The sequence below is a fragment of the Notamacropus eugenii genome, chromosome 7 (genome assembly GCF_028372415.1).
Source record: "Notamacropus eugenii isolate mMacEug1 chromosome 7, mMacEug1.pri_v2, whole genome shotgun sequence".
NCBI lineage: Eukaryota > Metazoa > Chordata > Mammalia > Diprotodontia > Macropodidae > Notamacropus > Notamacropus eugenii.
Window position 1 is genome coordinate 3,471,885 of NC_092878.1, and position 24,534 is coordinate 3,496,418.

Here is a 24,534-nt window from a genome sequence, read left to right on the forward strand (position 1 = left end):
TTTATTTCTTTCTACATTTAAAATACTTTTATACTCTTCTAGACATGTATACGTGTTGTTCCCTTTTGAACTCATTCCCAATGAAAATAGTCTTCCAGAATTAGCAACTGTCTTCCCCCACTGAATTCTTTGTGTCAGTTCTTCCTCTCACACCTCATTTGTGTAAATAATTACTCCTTTTAGCTGTTCCTGAGCAGTTTTACTTTTTAAACTCATATCATGCTCAGGTCTACCCTAATCTTTCTTATGAGCTACCCAATTACTAATAACAATCTTAGACATACATTTTACATGTGTATGTGTGTTCGTCCTTCATTGCCATCAGAGAAATGATGATATGACTTACACTTGACTCTGTTTTGAGTGAGGGAGGGCTGTGCAGGTCACCAGCCTCACTTCTCCAGAGCCATCTGAACCCAGTGACCAGATATTCATCAGGATGACTGGAGATGACCCAGGATGAGGCAATTGGGGTCAAGTGACTCGCCCAAGGTCACACAGCTAGTGAGTGTCAAGTGTCTGAGGTGAGATTTGAACTCAGGTCCTTCTGACTCCAGCACTGGTGCTCTATCCGTTGCACCACCTAGCTGCCCCTCTACATTTTACATATAGAAAAGGTAAACAGTCTGTCCTTATTGAGTCCCTTGTAATTGAACTTTGATATGTACCTTGTCTTTCTCTTGGCTCTTCTATGTCAAATCTGTTACATTCAGGCTTTTTTTTTAACAAAGTCTTGAGAGTCTGACAGTTTACTAAATGTCCATGGTTTTTTTTTTCATTCAGAATTGTGCTTAGCTTTGCTGAGTATGATATTCTGGGCCAGAAGCCCAGCTCTTTTGCTCTTTGATATACAGTGTTCCAAAACCACTGGTGTTTTAGTGCCACCACTGCCAGTTCTTGTGTGATTTTAATTGTGGCACCACCATATGTCATATTTTTCTTGTTGCTCATAATTTATCCTTGAACTAGGGATTTCAGCATTTGACTATGATATCCCTGCAGGTTTTCCTCATAGCATGGTTTTCAGGTGATGACTGGTGGATTTTTTTCTATTTCTATTTTCCCCTCTTGTTCTAATGCTTCAGGACAGTTTTCTTTAATTGTTTTTTGTGTTACTGTGTCAGCTTTCAGGTAGCCCAATTATTCTTATTTTTTTCTGTTCTTGATCTGTTCTCCATATCAGTTTTTTTCCGTATGAGATATTTCACATCCTCTTCTATTTTTTCATTCTTGGAGGGGAGAAGGCAAGGCAATTAGGATCAAGTGACTTGCCCAAGGTCACACAGCTAGTCAGTGTGTCAGGTGTCTGAGGCCTTATTTGAACTCAGGTCCTCCTGAGTCCACGGCCAGTGCTCTACTCACTGTGCCACCTAGCTGCTCCTATTTTTTCATTCTTTATATTTTGTTTTATTATTTCTTGACCTTTTATAACTTCTCTGACTTCCCCTTGCCCAACTCTGATTTTTAAGGAGTCATTGTCTTCCATAAAATTCTGGCTCTCCTTTTCTAATTGTTTGACTTTCTTTTCATAATCTTATTTTTCTTGAATTGTTCTTTTTGTTTTGTTTTGTTTTTCCTCCATGTCTCTCATTTGATTTTCAGAATCTTTTTAAAGTCCTTCAATAAATTATTTTTGGGCTCTTTGGGGTAGAAGAGGGATTCTTTGCTTCAGTATCCTTCTCTGAAGATGAACCTCAGTCTTCTCTGTTCTCACAGTAACTCTCTATGTTTGTGTTCTTTCTCCTTTGCCTATGCACTTGTTTGTTTGGAGTTTTTTGTAATAATTTATTTTTTGTAATCACCTATCTAGTGCTGGGGTATGGGAGATGGTGCCTCTGGCCTCAGATCCTCCTTCACTTCTCCCCTCTAACCTGGAACAGAACCCAAGAACGCCACACTCTTGTAAGTGCCCACAGGCAGTGGTATCCATTTCCCACTGCTTCTGTGCTCAGGGAGTGGGGAGTGGTGTTGTATGCTGGTTCTTTCTCACCCTGGGGCCACGTCTCTGGCGGTACAGCTGGATCTGGCATTCCTTGTCAGCAAGGCTTCCTTCGGTCTTTCCCATTCAGATGCCCAACTCCCTTCACTGTCCCAGGGAGGAGTAAACATTCCTGTAACTGCTGCTGAGACAGCCCCCCAACCTAGCTAACTCCAAAGCTTGCTGTTTGTTGTTTAAGCAGTCCCCAGCTTGGAGGTGTTTACTCTTCACAGAAATGTCCTGGGGTTTTTCTTCAGATCCTCTCCAGTTGTCGCAAGAAGACCACTATTCTACCCCTAAGAAAATCCTGAGAGCTTGGAATTTTCTGACTTTCTTCTCCATCTTCTCAGAATCCTCTCCCAAGGAAGTCTCGTAAACTTCAATTTCTTCATCTGTAAAATGAGGGAGTTAAAGTCGATAGTCTTTGACGTCTCTTCCAATTAAAAATATATGATCCGTTGTTTATAGCTGATCAAAGAAGGAAATAGTTAATACTGATAAAAACCACTTGAATACAGGCACAATAATTCACCGTTAATGGAGCTATGAATTGCCTCTAATGATTCTTGGAAACAATTTGGAATAATATTGAAAAAAAAGTCATTAAACCCCTTTGGTCTGGTTATCCCATCACTTGGCACATATCCCAAGAAAGCTAAAAAAGAAAAGATGGAAAGGCCTCATTTGTGCCAAAATAGTTATAATAACACTTTTTGTAGTGAAAAAAACTGGAAACAAATTAGGCATTCATCATCAGGTGCGAACTGGCTGAACAAATGAATGTATGAATGTAATGGAATATTATTGTGCTCTAAGAAAAGACAAATGGAATTCAGAGAAAATACAAAGATGTACAAATAATGCTAAGAAAAATAAGAACCAGGAGATAAATATAAGTGACTATAATAATGTAAATGAAAACATTAAAAAAGTTAAATTGAAATGATCAGTCTTGGTCGCAGAGGACCCTCTTCTCAGTAGAAAGGTGGGAGACTATGGATATTGAATACAGCATATGTTATAGGTGTAATTGCTAGGAAAGGACCCCTTACCTTATCTCTAGAAAGGCTTCTAGATGGATTGTCCAACTGGATTGACCTAACTGAATAGGTTACCCTTATTGAATGTGGTGAATCACTCTAGGATATTTTCCATCTCCCAATTCCCCCAATGAGAACTTTTGAAAAGAAGAAAGCAAACCCAAATGTCCTTAGCCAATTTAAAATGTCAGAAAAGCCCACAGAAGAGCAGTATGCTGATCTCTGGACTCTAGATATAGTCATCAAAGATTTGGCCTTTTCCCTTTTCCTAGTTTGTGACACTCTATCTCCCATCTTTGTGCCTTTGCAATGACTGACCTCCATGCCTGGAATGTATTTCTCCATTTCCACTCCCTCAGAATCCCTCTTCAAGACACTGCTCTAGAATCCTCTTTTACCTGAAGCCTTAACTGAATCCCTCAACCTGATAATGTCCTCCTTTTCAAACTACCTTGCATTTAGCTACTTTGTATTCATTTTTATTCTCCTTAAACTTAATTTATGTATACTTATATATGCCTTAATTATCTTCCCACTAGAATGTAATTCCTTGATATTAGAAATTGTTTTATTATATTTGTATCCCCAGTGTTTTATACAGTGTGCCTGGCATGTGATAGGCACTTAATACAATGTTTTTTGATTGATTACTTATTTCACAGGAAGTAGGAAAACATAGCAAAAGAAGAATTAAAAAGGAGGATCATAAAGCTAAGGAGTAATATGGCATAATGGATAGAGAGGTTCTGAACTTGGAGTCAGGAAGAACTAGGGTCAGATCCTACCTCAGACACTAGCTGTATGACAGTGATAGGTTTGGACTAGACAGCCTCTGAGGTCCCTCTGTAGTCTCCCACTTTTCTGCTGAGAAGAGGGTCCTCTAGGACCAAGATTGATCATTTCAATTTAACTTTTTTTAATGTTTTCATTTACATTATTGTAGACACTTATATTTATCTCCTGGTTCTTATTTGTCTTTGCATGAATTTGTACATCTTTGTATTTTCTCTGAATTCCATATTTGTCTTTTCTTGTAGCACTAAATTTGTGATCCTGTGAATTGTAAGTGTAACTTCACAAATGTGAAAACCCAAAATGAGTTAAGGCTTCCAAAAAGCTAAGAAAAATAACAAAGAATTGCATTGTGTTGTAAGGAATAATGACAAAACCATAGAATTGGAAGAGACCTCCAGTGAAATCAAGTACAAACTATAACTGGCCAAACCATTATATGAGAGATTGGATACCAAGATTTTCTCTCATGCAGCTACTTCCCTTTTATCCTAAATGTATTAATTTTCTTTATTCAGAAACTTTTGAATTTCATGTAATACGTAGAAATCTATTTTATCTTTTGAAACTGTCTCCCTTGTTTAGTTAAGAATGCCTCTCCCGCCAATACCTGCAAAAATATATATAATTGACTTGTCTTTTAATGTTTTTATGATATGAATTTTAGCATTTAGTATTAGTATATATTTAGCAAATCTGTCCCTTCTGCTGATGTCTCCCAGAAAGCCATGCCTTCTAATTTAAGAACAAAAAAAGAAAGAGGAAGAAGAAAGCAGTGGACAAATGTCCCTGTTCTTTTCAATTAAAAAGAAAGCAGATCCATAAGGTCTGGGCCATTTAATTTGACTTTGATTGCTATCAAATAATTTGATGAATAGTTTGTTCGCACTTAGAAGGAGAATGATGTAAGCCTGTATGACCGATTCACGCAGAATCAGTAATGCCAGACTAACCTCATTTCCTTTGGAGATAGATATCATAGACTGTTAGATAAGGATAATACAGTGGCTAATAGTTGATCTAGATTGCAGTAAGTTATTGGACAAGATTTCTCATGACATACTTGTGGATAAAATGGAGAAATCAGAATTTAATAATATAGATTAGATGACTTGATATTTTGTTGAATAACCATACATAAAGCAACCTGGACGGAAGTCTATGGTGACTTAATTTGACAAATCATTCCTGCAGGGAAAACTTCATGGAAGCTTCCATTGATTTGGCAGCCCTTGAGCCTGTCTCCTCAAATCAGACATTCATAGCAACAACTCAACAATCGGACTGTACCAAGTTTTCAGGTTCCTCAACTCCATTCCCTTTGAGTCACAAATTACTGACTATGGTCATGCAACTTAAACTTGATTATCTTTTTGAACTGCACCATATCCAAGATCTGAAACTATAAATTTGATAGACCCCCAATCTCCAGTCCTTCTACCTTCTCCACTCACCTGTAATAAGTATACTCAGTCTGTCTCATTACCTTTGGTTCCTTAACCCATGCTGCATTCCCAGAGTACCACCCCAACTCTACCTTTGCTTGCTTTTGTACCCAGCCTTGATATCACAGTCTGTTTCTATATGCTTCATGAACTTTTAACCTAGAATCCCTTTCCCTTTTGACCTACTGCTATATAAACCTCATCTCTAAATTCCACTCTCGTATTTCTTTGTGCTGGTACAGTGGAAATAGCGTTGGATTTAGTGATTGAGCCTGGGTTTTATTTCCAGTTGTTTGACTTACTGCTTGTATAACACTGAGTAAGTCACTTTAACTGTCTCTGGGCCTCATCGTTCTCTCTAAACTACTACTCCTTCTAGCTTGACTATTTTGGTTAGTATACCCACCATAAACTTGAAATTACCTTTGGCCCATCATGGAATCATACATTTAGAGTTGGAAAGGTCTTTTTAGAGTTTATTGAGTCCCATCTCATTTTACAGATGAGGAAACTGAGACATAGAGAGGTTAAGTGACTTGCCTGGGAACACACTGCTCGCAAGTATCTGAGATAGAATTTGAACCCTGGTCTTCCTACCTCCTGACCCAGCTCTCTGGCCCACTATGGAAAGCTGCCTCAAAAACTTTTCAGCTTCATTCTACAAACCAAGTCAGTTCATCCAATCTTCTTCCTCATCTCTCAGATGCAAGAAGTTACCAAGTTCTATTGACTCAATCTTTACAGCCCTTCTGAAACCACTCCTCTCCTCTCTGTTTCTCCTGTCATCAGTGATGGCAGGTCCTCATTACCACTCACTTGTACAATTGAGGCAGCGAGATGATGCAGTAGGATGCTGGGCTTAGGAAGACTGAATTATAATTTTGCCTCAGATGCTTCCTAGTTGCATGACGCTCAGTTTCCTCAACTGTAAAATCAGATTAAAAAGAAAAATGATTGGATGGGGAAAAATCATTTTATCAGATTTTTCAGATGAGAGTTTGGTATCTAAAATATCTGGGCAGCTAAGTGATGCAGTGGCTAGAGTGTCAGACCTGGAGTTAGGAAGCTTCGTCTTTGTGAGTTCAAATCTGGTCTCAGATGCTTACTAGTTTTGTGACCCTGGACAAGTCATTCAAGCCTGTTTGCATCAGTTTCCTTATCTGCAAAATGAGCTAAAGAAGGAAATAGCAAACCACTCCTGTATCTTTGCCAAAAAAGCCCTAAATGGGATCACGAAGAGTCAGACACAACTGAACAACAAAAAAAAAATCTAAAATATCTACATATATTTGTACATGTATATGTGTATATAATATGTGTGCATATGTGTGTGTATACACATATACATACACACATACATATATACACACTTATATACATATATATGATGAAAAGCTGTTCACCAATAGAAACAGTTCTTAAAAGAGAAATTGCAAACTATTGCAACTCTATAAGAAATGATCCATATCACTAGTATGGAGTAATGGAAATGTACATCAAAGCAAAACGCCTCTGAAGTTTCACCTCACACCTCCAAGATAACAAAAGACGAAACCCAATATACGCAAAAATATTTCTATAGTACTTTTCGTAATGGTAAAGAATTTGGAGCAACACAGACACTCGTGACTTGAGGAATAGCTGAACAAATTATGATACATTGATCTAATACGTTAATATTACTGTGCTATAAGAAATGACAAATATGGTGAATACAGAGAAGCATGAAGAGACTTACCTAAGGTAGGCAATGCCAAGAAAATAACATATATGATGACAACAGTGTAGATGGCTAAAACCAACTGAAAGAATGACTGCAAGTTGTTACAGAATTACAAGGAGTAAACCAAGAGATACACGGAACATTACGTATATTATCGGATTGGTTTTTTGTAAATGTAGATTGATTTTGTTGATGTTTTTCTCTTCTTTGTTTTTAAAAAAATTGTTATATGAGATGGACTCTCTGGAAGGAGTGGGGAAAGGGAAAGAATATATAGTAATTTAGATGATGTAAAAAAACAAGTCCATGACACAATGCTTGTAAACAATATACATTTAGCAGTTTTGTAACCAACAAAATAATATGCAAGAGGATATTAATAATATGTATTTTATATCTCTAGAAAATGGAGTTACCCCCAATGACCATTAAAGAGTTCTTGGAGGCTCAGAATTTGGTAAGTAGAGTAGCTTATTTTATATTTCCCAATATATTTCATACCTATGTTGGTTATGAGGATTTTTCTTGACTTTCTCAATTATTGGTATTCTTTCTCTAACTTCAAAAAAGGCCAAGGAATGGTTGATGAGGTGTTTGCTGCATGATAACTCCAGGTGACGTTCCAAGAGCCTTTGATACTGTGGGTTATGAGGACTTGCTCACTAATTGTAGAGTGCTCTAGGGCTCTTTCCCTGGCCCACTTCTCATTTTTCTTTGTTATTTCACTTGGTGATCTCATCAGCTTCCATGAATTCAATTATCATCTCTATACTGATTCTCAGATTTACTTATCCATTTCTAATCTCTCTGTTGAACACCAATCATCCCCAACTTCCTAGTAGACATCTCAAACTCGATGTCCCATAGATGTTTTAAACTCGAGATGTCCAAAACTGAACTCATTATCATTTCCTCACGTCCTACCTTTCTCATTGTTATCAAGGTAAACACCAATCTCCCAATCACCTAAACTCCTCACCCTAACTAATCAATCTATTGCCATGGCCTCACAATTTTACTTTCATAAGCCCTTTTCTCTCCTTTGACATTGCCACCACCCTGATGCAGGAAATCTCACACCTGGACTATTGCTTCAGTCTTCTGGTTGATTTGCCTGGCACAAATGTCTCTCCATTCCACTTCACACTTCAGAAAACTGCCTAAAGGATCTTTCTTATACACACATCTGACAATGTTACCCACCCCACCTCCCCACTCATTAAAGTCTAGGGGCTCACTATCTCTGGAGGTGATATAAATAGAAAATCTACTTGGTGCCCTTCATAACCTCCTCCTCCCACACCTTTCCAGTCTGCATACACAGCACCCCTGTCCCACCCCCACACACATTCTTTGAACCTGCTTGCCTACCTCTGCATTTTCTCTAGCTAATCTTGTCCTTTTCCAAAATGTGACATCGATAACAAAGTACAGTATTTCAAATATGATTTGACCTAAGCAGAGTATAGCTGAATTATCACTGCCCTCTCTCATCACTCCACATTTGTTTTTGTTGTTAGGTCATCATCTATGTACCCCACTTAGCATAAGGATTCCCTCTAAGCTATGTCTTAGGTCTTTTCTCTCTCTACACACTCTCTGTGGACCATTTAACCAGCTACCATGAGTTCATTTGTGACCTCTGCATATGATTCCCAAATCTCCTTGTTCCTAATCTCCCTTTTTAAGTGCAGTCCTTTATTACTAACTACATGATGGATATTACCAGCAAAGCTATCTCAACATGTATCAGTCAGCTCTTATCACATGCCTAAATGCCACCTGTCTCCCAAACATCCCCTTTTTGAAAGTATCAACATATAATCAGCCAAGTTCCCAATTTTGGTGTCATCCTTAAATCTTTCTCCTTCTTCACCCTTCTTTTTTAAGGGCCATGCCTTAAATCCAAATCACTCTGGCTGCCATTGATTGGCCAGCAATAATTGATCCTAGCCCAAGCCTCATTTGATCATTGTCTGGGCTCTGATTTACACTCAGAGTGAGTGTAAATAGCAGTTGTTTTTGTTTTGGACAGAAACTCTAGGTATCTTCCCATCTCAGATTGATTTTATTTTAGTAGATAAAGTGGGTCATTCTTTGCTTCATTTCTTACCTGGCCTTAATCATTGATTGGGTGTTGCCTCAGACAAACTGAGACCTGGGAAAGATCTTAGTGTAAAAAGGCTACAGTCACCCACTTTTTCTGGGGCCATCTGCAGTCATCCCTGATCCATATCTCACCCCTGGACCCAGATGGGTCTGGCAGAGAAAGTGAGGCTGGTGACTTTGCACAGCCCTTCCTCACTTAAATCTAATTCACTTGCATGCCATGACATCGCCTTCCCAGTGTCATGGTCCTCTTTGAGACTGAAGAACAAACAACAACCACGACCCACCAGCTGCCAGTTCTTGTTGATTCTACCTCCGCATCTTTTACAACAGCCATTGAGCCCAGGTGATTACTATCACTTCCTAATTGTGCTCCCTGCATTGATCCCCTCCTTTCTCCAATCAGTTATAGTCATTGAATAGCAATTCTGTTGCTAAGACATGGATCTAATCATGTCACATACACCCTGACTCAAAATTCTTCAGTTTCTTTCTGTTGCCTCTTGAGATAACTTTAAAACCCTCAGTTTAGGATTGAAAGCCCTCTGTGGCTTTCTGCCTGCTTATACTGCTTCCTTTTGTTCCTCCTCCATTTTACCCAAACTATTCCCTCAGCTTGGTGTCCTGTCTCCCTCCATTATGCCTTTACCAGGTTGCCCCATAGTCATTTTTCTTACCTCGAAATCCACTGGAATTCCCAGCTTCCTTCAGTACTCATCTCAAGTAGTACCTCCTGTGTAGTCTTTTCTGATCCTCCTTATTTTTTTATGTCTTGGCCCTCTTCTAATTTTCTTCTGCAGACTTATCTCTGTACATACTATCTTTCCCAAGCTGAAGGACCTAGAAGGGAGAAAAGTTAGGTGGTTGGGTTTTTTTGTTTTTTTGTTTTTGTCTTTTTACCTCCAGGTCTGTCATAAAATAGCCCCTTAATAAACAGTTGTTGGATTTGATTGGGATAGGAGTCAGCATAGGAAAGTGAAAAAGGGACTGGATTTGGAGCCAGAAGATGTAGATTTAAATCCTGGCTCTTACTGTCTGTGTGGTGTTATACATGTCACTCAGGCTGTCTAGTTCTTAGTTTTCTAATGTGCCTGGGGTATGTAAGGTATTCAGGAAGGACTAACGCCGAGCCCTTTCAGGGGTGCTTATCCAACTCTGGTGTCTACCTCTACCAACTTTCACCTCTGGCTCCAGGAAGCTGTAAGTGGCCACACCCTGGTAAAATCAGCCTGGCAGATGAGCTAGACCAGGCCTCAAACCTGTTGGTGAGTTAGGGGAATGTGAAAACTTGTCCTGATGGAATGGGTAGATGAGAAGAATGTGTTCCAGCGGCCATAAAAGTGGCTGAGACAGGTGCTGTGGAGTGCTTAGAGCTTGTTCTGACATCAAAGAAGGCAAGGCCATCGACTGCATCCTGGGCCAGCCTTGACTTTTCTCCTGTCACTGCACTTTAATGACTCAGGAAAGACAGGGAGGTGGATAACTTTGCACAAATCTGCCTCATTTCAATCCGAGATCTCACCCATGACATCATTGGTCCTTTTCTAAAACAAAGGACAAACAGCTAATCTGTCCAATGAGGGAACTGGGTCAGATGACCTTTAAGGTCCTTTCCCACTCTAGATCTAAGGTCTTATCATCCTGCTTGTGTGCTGTTGGAAAATTCATTTAACCAGTCTTGGCCTGTTTTCTCATGTGTAAAATGAAAAAAAAAAGTTGGATTTAGTGATAGCTGACATACTTTTTAGCTTTCAATTCCATAACCATCCATAAACCCTTGTGACTTTAAAATAAGAAGGTATCTTCCAGGGAAAAAAAGTAGATGGGTAAAAAATATAAGGAAAAAAGAAAATTAGGTCTGGTAGAAAAGGGGTGGGAAGATTGCTGACATTTTTATAGCACTTTAAGCATTGCTTTAACACATTGCTTCATGAGCCTCCCAACCTTGTTAAAGGGGTTGAATTATGATTCACATTTTACAGATGAGGATTCTGAGGCTCCATGAGGCGAAATGATAAGTCCATAGTCATACAACTAGTAAGTCCCATGCAAGTCCGAGGCAGAATTCGTCCTGACTCTGGAGTCCAAGCGCAGGTTATTCTGACCCATTTAGTCATGAAACCATAAAAAACAAAAGCACCAAAAGAAGAACCAGAGCTTAGTCTTCTCATTCTAAATATTCTCAGAATGCTTATTTCTCTTACTTTACACAGTTTCTAGAAAACTCCCTCTCTCCAAAGTTTTTAAAAAATCATTTTGTTGATTTTTCTCTGTATTACCTATTTGAACACAGCAAGATTGTCTTTTATAATAACTTTCAAAAATGTGTACTTTGAATTGTAACATCAAGTTTAGGTTTGTACACCTAGAATTGCATTATTTTAATTATTGAATATGTTTATAAACATTTTTTCTTCTCTATATTGTTTACAGGAGGAATGGCCAAAGTCTACTCATTTAAAATATGACGCTTATACATCTTCACTAGCTGTCAAGAGATTAAAAGATGCCTGTTCATATGATGCAATTTTTACGTACTTAAATGACAATGTTACTACAAAACATAAAGCCCTCCTGGAAATGGAATTTAGGATGAAGGACTTATTTGATGATTTTCAAGCACATGCTTCCCTATTCATAGATTATACAAAAAGTACTGCCATGGAAGGTAATGACATTTCTTTATGCCAAAAATTAATAATAAAATATTTTTATATAATTAATTTAGTTGTATTTTCAAATCTTTAAATCCCTAAGTTGTCTTCAGCTTTACAATATTTTTGAAATCGGTAATTGTGATTAAATTGTTAATGTTGCTGTTTTTATCAACTAGACATGCTCTCCGATAGGAATGAACTCATAGGACATTGTAGTGCCACAAGTCCTTGCTCAGTGGTAAAATGTATCATGCTGACAGTACTAGGTTTCAGGTCCATCCGAAAGTTACCAAGATTTGAACCCCAGAGGGAAGACTCCATTAGGATTTATCATAGAACCAAGAAGAGTTCCAAGGAGGCTATTCCTCTGGTATTGTTGCCCCACTGACTGGGACAGTGTTATCATTCCTGACCCTGGGATAGAAACTTCTTTGACTTAAATAACATCAAATGCTTAGAGGAAGTAAAGTTCTGAGAGTGGGAGATCCTTTTTGCCTGTCCTGAAATCTCTCCTTTTTATGTGTAAAAGTGGAGCCACGTCCTTTGGAAGGACTTAGGGTTCATAGAAAGGGATATCCTCCCAGGTTCTTTTATGTTAAATACTAGAGTGAGCGTTGATGCTCTAACAAAGTAGACCCTAACCTCCTTATAGACCTTCTCTCAGATTCAGAAAATAAATTCAAAATATAAAATGCATGTGACCACAAAGGAAACAAATTATACTGAAATATTATTTTAAAAATATGAAATTCATAAACTTCATGAACTTAAGAATGCTTGTCTTAAGATCTGTAGTTATGCCAAGAGAGAAGTTAAAATGCTGAATATCTATTTGATAGTATTGGTTATTTCTTCCTCTAAGTTCTTTTTTTTAAATGTATTTTTCCCCATTTAGATTTAAAGACAATTTTTATCATTCATTTTCTTTTTAATTTAAGGTCCAAATTTTCTCTCTCCCCTCCCCCCTCCTTGAGACAGTAAGCAGTTTGATATAGGTTATACATATTCATTCATGCAAAACATATTACCATATTAGTCAGATTATGAAAGAAGATACAGACCTAAAGGGTGAAAAACATGAAAAATAAAGAGAGTGAAAAATAGTATGCTTCAGTTTGCATTCAGATTCCATCAATTCTCTCTCTGGAGGTAGGTAGCATTTTTCATCATAAGTCCTTTTATTTCTTCTAGCTCTGTATAATAATTTTTTGGTAGTTAGATTAGTGTGGCACTGAATAAGTAATGTCTTAGATCACTGAATTCTTGAGAATAGCTAGTCATTTACAGTTGATTATCATACAGTATTGTTATTACCATGTACAATGTTCTCCTGGTTTCTTACTTTACTTTGCATCAGTTCATATAAGTCTTTCCAGGTTTTTCCGAAATCCACCTGCTCATCATTTCTTATAGCCCAGTAACAGAGATATTGCTGGATCAAAAGGTATGCACAGTTTGGTTGCCCTTTGGGCATAGTTCCAAATTGTTCTCCAGGATCAGTTCACAACACACTAACAGTGTATTAAGTCACAATTTTTCCACATCCCCGCCAATATTTATTTTCCTTTTCTGTCATATTAGCCAATTTGGTATGTATGAGGTAGTACCTCAGAGTTGTTTTAATTTGAATTTCTCTAATTAATAGTGATTTGAAGCATTTTTATATGACCATAGATAACTTTGATTTCTTCATCTGAAAACAGCCTTTTCATATCCTTTGATCATATATTAAATGGGGAATGACTTGTATTCTTTTAAATTTAAATAAATTCTCTATATATTTTATTAGAGACACTTGCTGTAAAAATTATTTCCCAGATTTTTGTTTTCCTTCTAATCTTGGTTTCATTGGTTTTGTTTGTGTAAAACCTTTTTAACTTAATATAATCAAAATTGTCCATTTTACATTAAGTAGTGCTCTGTCTCTTGTTTGGTCCTAAATTCTTCCCTTCTCCGTAGATCCAACAGCTAAACTATTCCTTGCTCTCATAATTTGCTTATGGTATCACCCTTTATGTTTAAAGCATGTAGCCATTTTGATCTTATCTTGCTATACAGTGTAAGATGTTGGTCTATACTTAGTTTCTGCCTTACTGTTTTCCATTTTTCCCAGCAGTTTTTGTCAGATATTGAGTTCTTGTCCCAAAAGCTGTGATCTTTGGATTTCTCAAACACTAGATTACTGGGATCATTTACCTGTATAGCTCTTGTGTAGCTTGTGTACCTCACCTATTCCATTGATCTACCACTCTTTCTTACCCAGGACCTTATAGTTTTGATGATTACCACTTTATAATATAGTTTGACATCTGGTATGGTTAGGCCATCTTCCTTCACATTTGTTTCCATTAATTCTTTTGGTAGTCTTGATCTTATGTTCCTCCAGATGAATTTGCTATGATTTTTTCTAGCTCTGTATAATATTTTTTGATAGTTTGATTGGAGTGGTACTGAATAAGTAAATTAATTTAGGTAGAATTGTCATCTTTATCATATAGGCCTGGCCTACCCATGAGCAATTAATATTTTGCAAATTGTTTAGATCAGACTTTATGTGAAAAGTGTTTTGTAACTGTGTTCATATAGTTCCTGGTTGTATTTTATACTGTCTACAGTTACTTTAAAAGGAATTTATTTTCTATCTCATGCTGCTGGACTTGGTTGGAAATATGGAAATGCTGATGAGTTATGTGGGTTTATTTTACGTACTGAAACTTTGTTAGAGTTGTTAATTATTTCAAGTAGTTTTTTAGTTAATTCTCTAGGGTTCTCTAAGGATATCATCATATTGTCTGCAAAGAATAATACTTTTGTTTCCTCATTGCCTATTCTAATTCCTTCAATTTCTTTAACTTCTCCTATTGCTACAGCTAATGTTTGTAGTACAACATTGAATAATAGCGGTAATGATGGGCATCTTTTAAGTCCCAAGCAGGCCTTTACATGTCTCTTGCTTAGGAAGGTAAAGTTTAATGTATAACTAAGGCCGCAAGAACTATGACTTTTTCTCAGAGTTGAAGGTCTGAAGTGCGCTGGAACATTTTCCTATTTCAGAATATTGGACCATGGGTCATAAGATTCAGAGTAAGGTAGTTCTTCTCAAACCCAAGAGTTGGATTAAGCAGTGATGAATGATAGTTAAGAACTTTTTGATAAAGTGACTAATTGTACCTAGAGATCTGTGTTTTAATATCTTGCTCTAAATTGTACACTATCTCTTTGTATAATTATTTTACTTGAGAGGTACTTATTATGGAGTGGTGAATGGACAGCTGGTCTTGGAACCTGAAGGATGTGGTGAATCACAAGTGCCCTAAGACAACCCTTTGAGATTATAATGGAGAACAACTTCTGATTAACATTTGTAGGAGTTTCTTTAGGAATAGTGCCCTACATCAAGGAAATCTGAAGTCTGGACAAAACAATATTATTAATATTTATGTTTAGTTTTCTAAATAAATTGGCTTGAATATTTTAAAAGTAAAGTCATAACAGAAGAACTTGCTGCATATTCTTCCATCTCATTTGACTCTTTTATCACCCTATCTTGACTGACAAGAGAAATTAGACATCCTGAGACAGGGGGTGGATGGACTTAAGAGGCAGAACATGGCTTGTGTGGTAATTTGTTTTGCCTAACTATGCATATTTGTTACAATGGTTTCCTTTTTTTTTTCTTTTTGAAGATGTGGGAGGAAGAAAAATAAATGCTTTTTAAAAAATCACTAAATTTTTAAATCATTAATTTTTTTATTTAGCATCATGTACAAACTGGAAAAGACCAAAATCTGGAATCTATCATGAACAGAGTGTGGTATTCTGTGTCTTCAGGGCAGAGTCAAAGATATAGACCTAAATGGAGGCTTTATGATGACATCCTGAGCAATTAGTAGGTTAAAGAACAAATAATAAACTATGTGACAGAGATTTATAAAAGAAGCAGTGCCTCCTAAATATCTTGGATGCAGCTAAAAACAGTTTTCAGAGGAGAAATTATATCCCTAAGAACATACATTGACAAAAAGGAAAAAGGATGAATGAGTTGAATACATAATTAAAATGAGATCAACAAATAAGTAAGCCCAAACAAGAACATTTTGAAAATTAGAGGAGAAATAGATTAATTTAAAAAACAAAAAAACAGTAGAATTAATAAACAAAACTAAAATCTGTTTCTTTAAAAGACTAACAAAATGGGAAACCTTTAGGTAATCTAAATAAAAAAGAAAAGAAAAATAAATAAACCAATAATAAAATCAGAAGAGAGAAGAAATTCAAAGCTTAAATATAGGCAAAGAAGAGATGAAACTATCCCCATTGCTGACAGCGTGACATTTTATAATAACCAAAAGAATCAATAAATAAACTAGTTGAGGATAATTAACAGTTTCAGAAAAATATGACACAAAAGAAGCCTACAAACGTCAATAGCATTATCTTATGTAAAACAGCAAAATCAAAAAGAACAAAATCGAAAAATGAGTTTGACTCAAAATAGCTACAAAATGCATAAAATAAATAAGGAAATGGTCTACCGAAGCACGTGGCAGACTCATGGAGATACAATCACAAACCACAAATAGCTCAATTAGAGGGACGACCAGTGCTGGTGGCCAAGGCACAACAATATAATAAAAATGACCATCTTTGCTAAATTAATCAGTGCTATTCTGATCAGACTATGAAGGAGATATAATGTAGGAGCAGACAAAATAATAAAAAATCCATGTGAAGGAACAAATTGTCTATAACAGAGTTTGGCAAACTACAGCTGTTGGCCAAATATGCCTGTCACCTGTTTTTCCATGGCTTATGAACTAAGAATAGTTTTTACTGTTTAAAATGCATCAAAACTTAATTTAGAAATATAGAACAACATTCTTAGCTCAAAGGCAATTAAAAAAAAAACACAGATAATGCTCCAGACTTAGTCCATGGGCCACTGTTTACCAACCCTAATCTATACACTTCAGGAGGATAACAATTTTTTATCTAGGGATCTAGAATCTTGAGATTTTATCTTGAGATCTAGATTTTTATCTTGAGATCTAGACTCTCAAGGGGAATAATTTTAGAGGATAATTTTTAATAGGAATGAAAGGAAGATAATACTTCTAGAATGCAAATTATATTATAAAATTATTAAAATATAAAGCAGTATTCATTAAATTATTCACTTTTTTAAAAGGGAGGCAGTGAAAAGTAGTAGAGAGATGTCCTCAGATCTATAAAAATAGAAACTAATGGTTGAAATTATTTGTCATAAGAATGGATTCTGCAAGGGAAGAGAGGAAGGATATATTAGAAATAAGGGTAATGTGATAAAAAGAAATCAATACAAATTTAAAAAAAAAAGAAAATGAAGGGAGGAGTCTTAAGAAAAACCTGTGTTATAAAAGGAATGTGAATATTATTTTGCATATGTGTGGAATATGCATGGGAAAGTATGCCAATAGCAACTGTAATAATCGAGAAGAGAGGTTTTGAGGGCCTGAACTACCAAAGCAGAGACTGTGTGAATGAAATGAAGGAGACGTGTTGTAAAATCAACAGAACTTGATAACTGATTGCATACAGGATGAAAAGGAGAGTAAGGGGTGGTGAACCAGGTAACTAAAAGAATTATGGTACCCTTAACAGAATTAGGGAAGAAAAAGGAATTTTTATTGCTTCCATATAATTTATCTATCTCAGAACCAAGACTTCTTTTTCCTACTTAGCAGTATTTTTTTTCCTACTATATGTAGATGATTTTCACCATTCACTTTTATAAGATTTTGAGTTCCACATTTTTTTTTCTCCCTCCCTTCTTTCCTTCCCCCTCTCCATGATGGTAAGCAATCTGATATAGGCTATACACGTAAAATCATACTTAACATATTTCCATATTAGTCCTGTTGTGAAAGAAGAATCAGAACAGAAGGGGAAAACTGCTATAAAGAAAAAACAGAAAAGAGAAAATGGTATGTTTCAATCTGCATTCAGACTCCATAGTTCTGTCTCTGGATGTGGATAGTATTTTCCATCATGAGTCTTTTGGAATTGTCTTAGATCATCATACTGCTAAGAAGAGTTAAGTCCTTTAAAGTCGATCATCCAATAATGCTGCTGTTAGAACCAAGCCTTCTGCCTAGACAGAAATTTGACTTGGTGTTTCCCTCTTAAGCCCCCTGATCATCGGATTCATGGAACTTTGCTTTTGGGTTACCCTGGTATTTGTTTGCCTTGGGTTGTCTTCCCACCTGGTTCAGGTTTCCCCTTTCAGATTGTGCTGACATGAATTTGTCAGGCTCTATGGCCAGTAGAACTTAACCTACTTAACCTACCAAAATATTGACAAGTTGGTTGCCATGGCTTAGGATATGCATGATAAAAATAAAAGTTGAAACAATTTAAAAATAATGCTCACTGAGCTGATCCAACCGTTCTGGAGAGCAGTTTGGAACTATGCCCAAAGGGCTACAAAAATGTGCATACCCTTTGACTCAGCATTATCGCTTCTAGAACTGTATCCCTAAGAGATCATAAAAATGGGAAAGGGTCCCATATATATAGCAGCTCTTTTTTTGGTGGCCATAAACTGGAAATCAAGGGGATGCCCATCAATTGGGGAATGGCTGAATGAATTGTGTTATATGAATGTAATGGAATAGTATTGCGGCATAAGAAATGATGAACAGGAAGACTTCAGAGAGGCCTGGAAAAACTTATATGAACTGATGCTGAGTGAAAGGAGCAGAACCAGGAGAACTTTGTGCACAGCATCAGCCACAGTGTGTGAGGAATTTTTCTGGTAGACTTAGTCCTTCATTGCAATGCAAAGACTTAAATAGTTCCCAAAATGGCAAAATGCCTTCCATATCCAGAGAAAGAACTATGGAATTGGATTGCAGAATGAAGCAGACCATTTTCTCTTGTGTTATGTTTTGTTATGTTATGTTATGGTTTCTCCCATTCAATTTATTTTTTTTATGCCACATGAGTAAGGTGAAAATGTGTTTAATGAGAATGTATATGTAGAACCCATATAACATTGCATGATATCTTGGGGAATGAGTGAGGAGAGAAGAGGAGAAGGACGGGGAGGGAGGGAAAAAATCTAAGATATATGGAAGTGATTGTAGAAAACTGAAAACAAATAAAATAATTTTTAAAAATAATAATGCTCACTAGATCTGCTGATTGAATGCATAGGTAATCTGAAGGCACCAAAAACACAAATAAGTAACGGTGAATTAGTACAGGCCATAGGAGACCTGGAATGGCCTCTTCCATTTGTCCCATTCAGATCCAGTTGAAGATCTATGCCTTGTATAAATATAGTTTGATAAACAGGGCAGCCTGAGCTGCCTCTTCAAAGAGATCTCAGGAACAGGACATATCAGGCTCATGTTGTGGTCACCTTCAATCCTCAACCCTGGCAGGAGCGCTGTTCATACCACTGTTGTTACACGTGCTTTGCTGTTGCTTCTTTCAGTGACTATGCCACATGTGGGATGGCAGGTGGGGGAACTGGGATTCTTGCAAGGGAACAGAGGGTTAGCCAGTCACACCTGAGGATCTCTAGCTTCAGCAGCTCTCTGGGCTTCCTCATCCCATCTGCCCTTTCCCTTTCTTCTCTATTCCTTCATTCTGTTGGCTCCTGCCTCCACCGAGGCCCTACTATCTTTCAGGTTTGATTGCAGTTCTCCAGCTTATTCTGGCCTAGTCCTTTAAGGGTGTATGAAGGCTGTTGTGAATACAAGTGGGTGTTGGTGTCAGAAGTTTGACCTGAGCATCTGCTGCCCTCCAGAAATACCTTCCTGATCTAACTGGCTGGATGCTGTGTTAACTGTGTGCTTTCATATCAAAAGGAAATAGTCTTTTATATCTTTTGATCTCTGCTTACTAAAATTGATTTTACTGAATTTTGTGGCATAAAATAGCCTCATTGCCTTTTAACTCCTTAGTCTGAATTGTTGGACCTGTCCCAGAATACAATAGTCATGTCAGAGCAAGAGTGTACTGGAACCAAAAGAAGTGATGGTTCAATTTTCAGCATAAGGATTTACAAATCAGGGCTTGGTTTATTGTTCTGTTCATTGTCTAGACTTAAGAAAGTGATGGAAAAACTTTCAGTGGGGTAGATTAAATTTTAAAGTGTGCCTACACCCTTCCATCAGAGGCGTAGTCTTCCAGTATTTTTCTTTTGAAAACAAGGTGTCTAACTGTGGCGCTTGTGGTAGGGAAATCCCTTCCACACAAGTTTTTTTCTTTACGAACTCTATGAAAGGCTGATTCAGTGATATCCTCAGAGAATAGATACAGGCTGCCTGAAGAGGAGACACCGAGGGACCAGGCCAGTGGCACAGTACGCATACATCTGCCTCCACTGCAGGAAAACTATCCCCAAAGTACTACTGCCTTAGGAATGCTACCGTCGAGCCTACGTTGTGGGAGCTGGTGACTGAATGCAGCTCTGGGAAGTGACACCTGACAACCCATTTCTGAATTGCTCTAAGTCAACCACTTCACCCTTAAACTAAGTAGAAACAAACAACACAGGAGTTCAGCATGCCCTTCCACATGAGTCCACGGAGTCCAGTGTGGACAGGTGACTAATTTTGACAACCACCAGTGCTACACAGAGTTCCAGGATGACTGGTTCCTGTTGAGGCCTTGAGGGCCTGAACCTCCAGTTGCAATATGCAGAAAACTCATACACCTGGAGCAGAAAGCGATGGATTGACATCTGTGTTGGGAGATGGGGGAAAAGAAGGTTCCATTGGAGATCCCAGTTATGTGGAAACTACTTTGAAGGCAGCTCCTAAGGGCTTCTGTATTTGCCTAGAAGGGTAACAGGCTGGACAGTAGCCTGCCTGCCAGACTGTAGCTGTTTTTACTCAGGGCTGACCCATCCCCTGTTGCTTTCCCTGTCCCACCCACTCATCCAAGTCTCATGGGCTATTCAGGGTCCAAGGTAGCAGAGTTGAGCTAGGTCTCAATCCACATGCCCTGCCAAGTGACTATGCTTAAAATGTCAGCCATTTCTCACAGCTTAATTCATCCCTGAAATGATCTGCCAGGATTTCCAGGAACCAATCCATTTCAAGATGGTTCCTGGCAATGGATGTCAACAGGTGCTGGTATATTCCATGACTGACCCCTGCTGCAGTTGGGCCAAACTCAGATTTGACAGTTGAAGCCCACAGCAGGGAGTCATCAGAGGGATATTGGAGCTACTAAGTAGCTGTTTCAAAGGGTTTCACAAGAGGACTCTTCTTAATGAGGTAGGACTTGACCCCATGAGTCCTGACAGTCTCTACATCATCAAGCTTACCTTGACCTCTGCACCTAGATGGAGCTGCACTTCCTAGGGCACAGGTACATGGACATTTTTGTTTGGGACAAAAACAAACCTAAAATCTCAGGGAATAGGAATGAGGGATTGCTCCGCATTTACCAAAGGCAAATTTGTAGCTTCCACCTGTTCCCAAAGGCAGTCAGTTTCCTTGCCAGTTCACCTTTCCCTGGAGTATGGGGTTCCTGGCTGGACTTTGGGGCAGCTGTTGCTGAAGAAAGGCGTTCTGAGCTCATAGCTCTGATAATTCCTGTTGCAGAGTTGCAAGAACACAGCTTCTAGGGAGTAATTCAACCACGTGACTAAGCAGATTCAAAGCATGCCCCTCAACCAGGTCATCTTTATTGTTCAATCGTGTCTGACTCTTTGTGACCCCATTTGGGGCTTTCTTGGCGAATATACTAGAGTGGTTTGCCATTTCCTTCTACAACTCATTTTACAGATGAGGAAACTGCAGCAAACAGGGTGAAGTGACTTGCCCAGGGTCACACAGCTGAGAAGTGTTTGAGGCCAGATTTGAACTTAAGATGACATTCCTCAAGGTGCCAATCCTGCCTAGCAGTTAATGGGTAACTTTAAAGCAAACAGTTTCAATTCAGTGTTGAAGCTGGAATTAGATTGTAAAAAGAGTGAAAAAGGAGAAAGGGGAGACAAGTGTGGATAACTTTTTTCTAGTAGATTGGCTATAGCAGAGAGGAAAGATTAAGATAATTGCTTGAGGGGGTGGTCGAATGTAGTTAAAATTTTTAAAAGATGCGAATCTTTGAAAACAGCAGGGAAAGAATCAATAAATGGGGAGGGATTGAAAATAAGAGAGGAGGCTAATTTGTGGGAAATGTGAAGGGACTGGATAGAGGGTACATGACAAGAAGGGTCATTTCTTCATTAGAGATAGGAATAAGGAGGAGAGAATGGAGGACAATGTGAATAAGGTTTGGAAATGAAGAAAGGGAGAGAAGAAAGTTCACAAAGCAGGGCTTCTCATTTTCTTAATAAAGTAGGAGGTGGGATCCTCATTTCTCATGGGGCGTCTGCAGTTTGCCCCGTTTTCCCAGAGATCTCCCACCATGATTAAACAATCACAATGACAGTTTATTTCTGTGCCTGGGAGGTGGCAACGGAACTCACTGAAAGGTAGTAAAGTGATGGCGAAAGAGATGAAGGACCTGGAGTAGTCTGAGACCTGAGTCTGAACTTGCTGTTTGAATGTGGACACACCTCTTAACTTCTGCCTCTCATCTCTTAATGAATGTTAACTTGACTTGATTTGATTTCCCTCTAAATACCCACCTTACAGAATGGCTGTGAGGAGTGAGATAATGTATGTATGGTAAACCTTAACCTACTGTATACTTGTGAGCTACTACTGAGGGAACTTGAGAACTCTGATTCCATTTCCTCATTTACACTGAATTTCCATTCCCTACCAGCTATTTTTAGCCTGTCATTTCCTTGCCTGGAGTCAGTCCCTTTGGTGTGGACAAATAAGTAAAATGGAAATGGAATCATTTCGTCTTCTCTTTGTTGTCTACTCTTATCTCCCTTCTGCCCCCCAAAGACTCCTACTCTTCCTTCAGTCTTCTTGACTTCACTGTATCTTTTTTAAAAACTGTTTTTGCTTCCTTTAAAAATCAGTTGTTAGCCTCAGTGCATACAAGGCTTTATGCTTTCTCAGTTTTTAATAGGATGTGAGTCTCTGACTTCCTAGTCATGATTTTGATGAGTACTCATAGACTTATTAATAAGGAGCTGTTTCCTCCCTCCCCAACACCCCCCACCCCAAATACAGACCTAAAGTAAGCTGTTAGGGATATTCCACCCTTCATATTATTTTGCCTGAAACATCTCTGATTTCTCCATAAACCCAAGTTACATGTAAGGCCTGATCTGGAAAGAAAAAATTCTCTTTAGATACTTCTCTTGGAGGAGGGAGAAAAACTAGTGCTTTAAAAAGTGTACCAGGAAAAAAATGTTTTTTGAAAACACCAAACAACAAAAATATCTCTCCCTTACCCAGACCTCCCCTTCAGAATCGCATTTTAAAGTGTTCCATCAATGTAGTTTGGCACAACACTATTCTGAGGCCAAAACTGAATAGAAAACATAGGTATAATTGAAAATTAGGGGAAATATAGTATTGAACAGTGGGAAAAGAAGTTGACATAGAAAAAATTGTATTTTTTACTCATAAATGTGATCATATTGGGACATGATGGCATTTTAGAAAGTAAATATCTAGAAAAAACATTAGCAAAAATTGTGAATGTTTTATTAGTTTTAATTAGTTATTCAAGAAGAGTTTATTGAGTACTTTCCATGTGCTCATCAAGATAATAGGTTGATGTTCATTAACAATTTAGGCCCAGGTTTCTTAGTCTAAGTCTATGAACTTTTTTATTTTATATCTCAAAAGATGGCCAGAGGGGCCACCACACACACACACACACACACACACACACACACACACACACACACACACACACACACATGACACACACGAAGTTAAGAGCCCCCATCTAGTCTAAGATTCATTTGCATTTTGCAAAGACAATTTCCAGTGTTTAGTTTCTCAACCTCTATAAAGTCCTACTTTGATGGGAAGTGATCCTGGGTTCTTAAAGGCTATGATAGTGTTGTACAAGCTCTGGAAATTTCTACCACAGTGGAAAGGTTTCCACTATAGTCTTAGCAAGAACCTATACTTGTGTCTGCTTTCTGAGGGTCAATGTAGTTGATAATGGGGAGGCTAATCACCAGGTACCTGGCCAATTGGTAATGAATTCTTTGGCCTCAAAAGCCATGAAGCAAAGGAAAAAACAAAATGGCCCTCAGCCCTGTATAGCTCACTCCTGCTTGTTCAGCAATGGTGGCAGAGTGATAGGAAATGGGGCAGAGGGTGCAAAAAAATCAAACAACTTTTAGGCTGCCTATAAATATTAACAGCCTTTACTCTAAATGTATTGCTCTAGTGATCAATAAGTTAAGGAACTGAATTATGTCAATCTTGACATTCTTGCTATAAATGGGACAAGGTGACTGGTGAACAACTTGTATTCTCTATTACTATGCATATGGTGTCAAGAAAGTGGAGGAGAGCCCCCAATGCATTGAGTGAACGTCCTCTGAAGGATGCACAGGACAGCATGGATAAGAATTCAGTGGGTTAGAAGGGTATGAATGGATTGTGAACTGCACTGATGGAGGAAATAACTATGTCAATGACATCCCAGATTCACAAAAGTATCAAAGTAAGGTGATAGTAATATGATATTTTGAAAAATCTTTAGATCAGGAGTTGCACAACCTAGGTCAGATCTCAGCTGTGAGGTATGACTTCAGGAAATCACTCTTGTCTTTAATTTCCTGATCTGTAAAATAAGGTGGTTGGACTAGATAGCATCTATGGTCTTCTCTAACTCTAAAATTCTTATTATCCTAAGAGCTCTCATA

General features: G+C 37.9%; 1 protein-coding gene across 1 annotated transcript in view; it reads left to right on the forward strand.

The window, feature by feature from the left end:
* Positions 1–24,534, forward strand: part of FAM227B (family with sequence similarity 227 member B) — a 335,873-nt gene that overhangs the window by 6,403 nt on the left and 304,936 nt on the right. The window contains exons 3-4 of the mRNA XM_072623913.1: positions 7,382–7,435; positions 11,521–11,755. Of these exons, the coding sequence (XP_072480014.1) occupies positions 7,382–7,435; positions 11,521–11,755 (289 nt within the window). The remainder of the gene's footprint in view (positions 1–7,381; positions 7,436–11,520; positions 11,756–24,534) is intronic.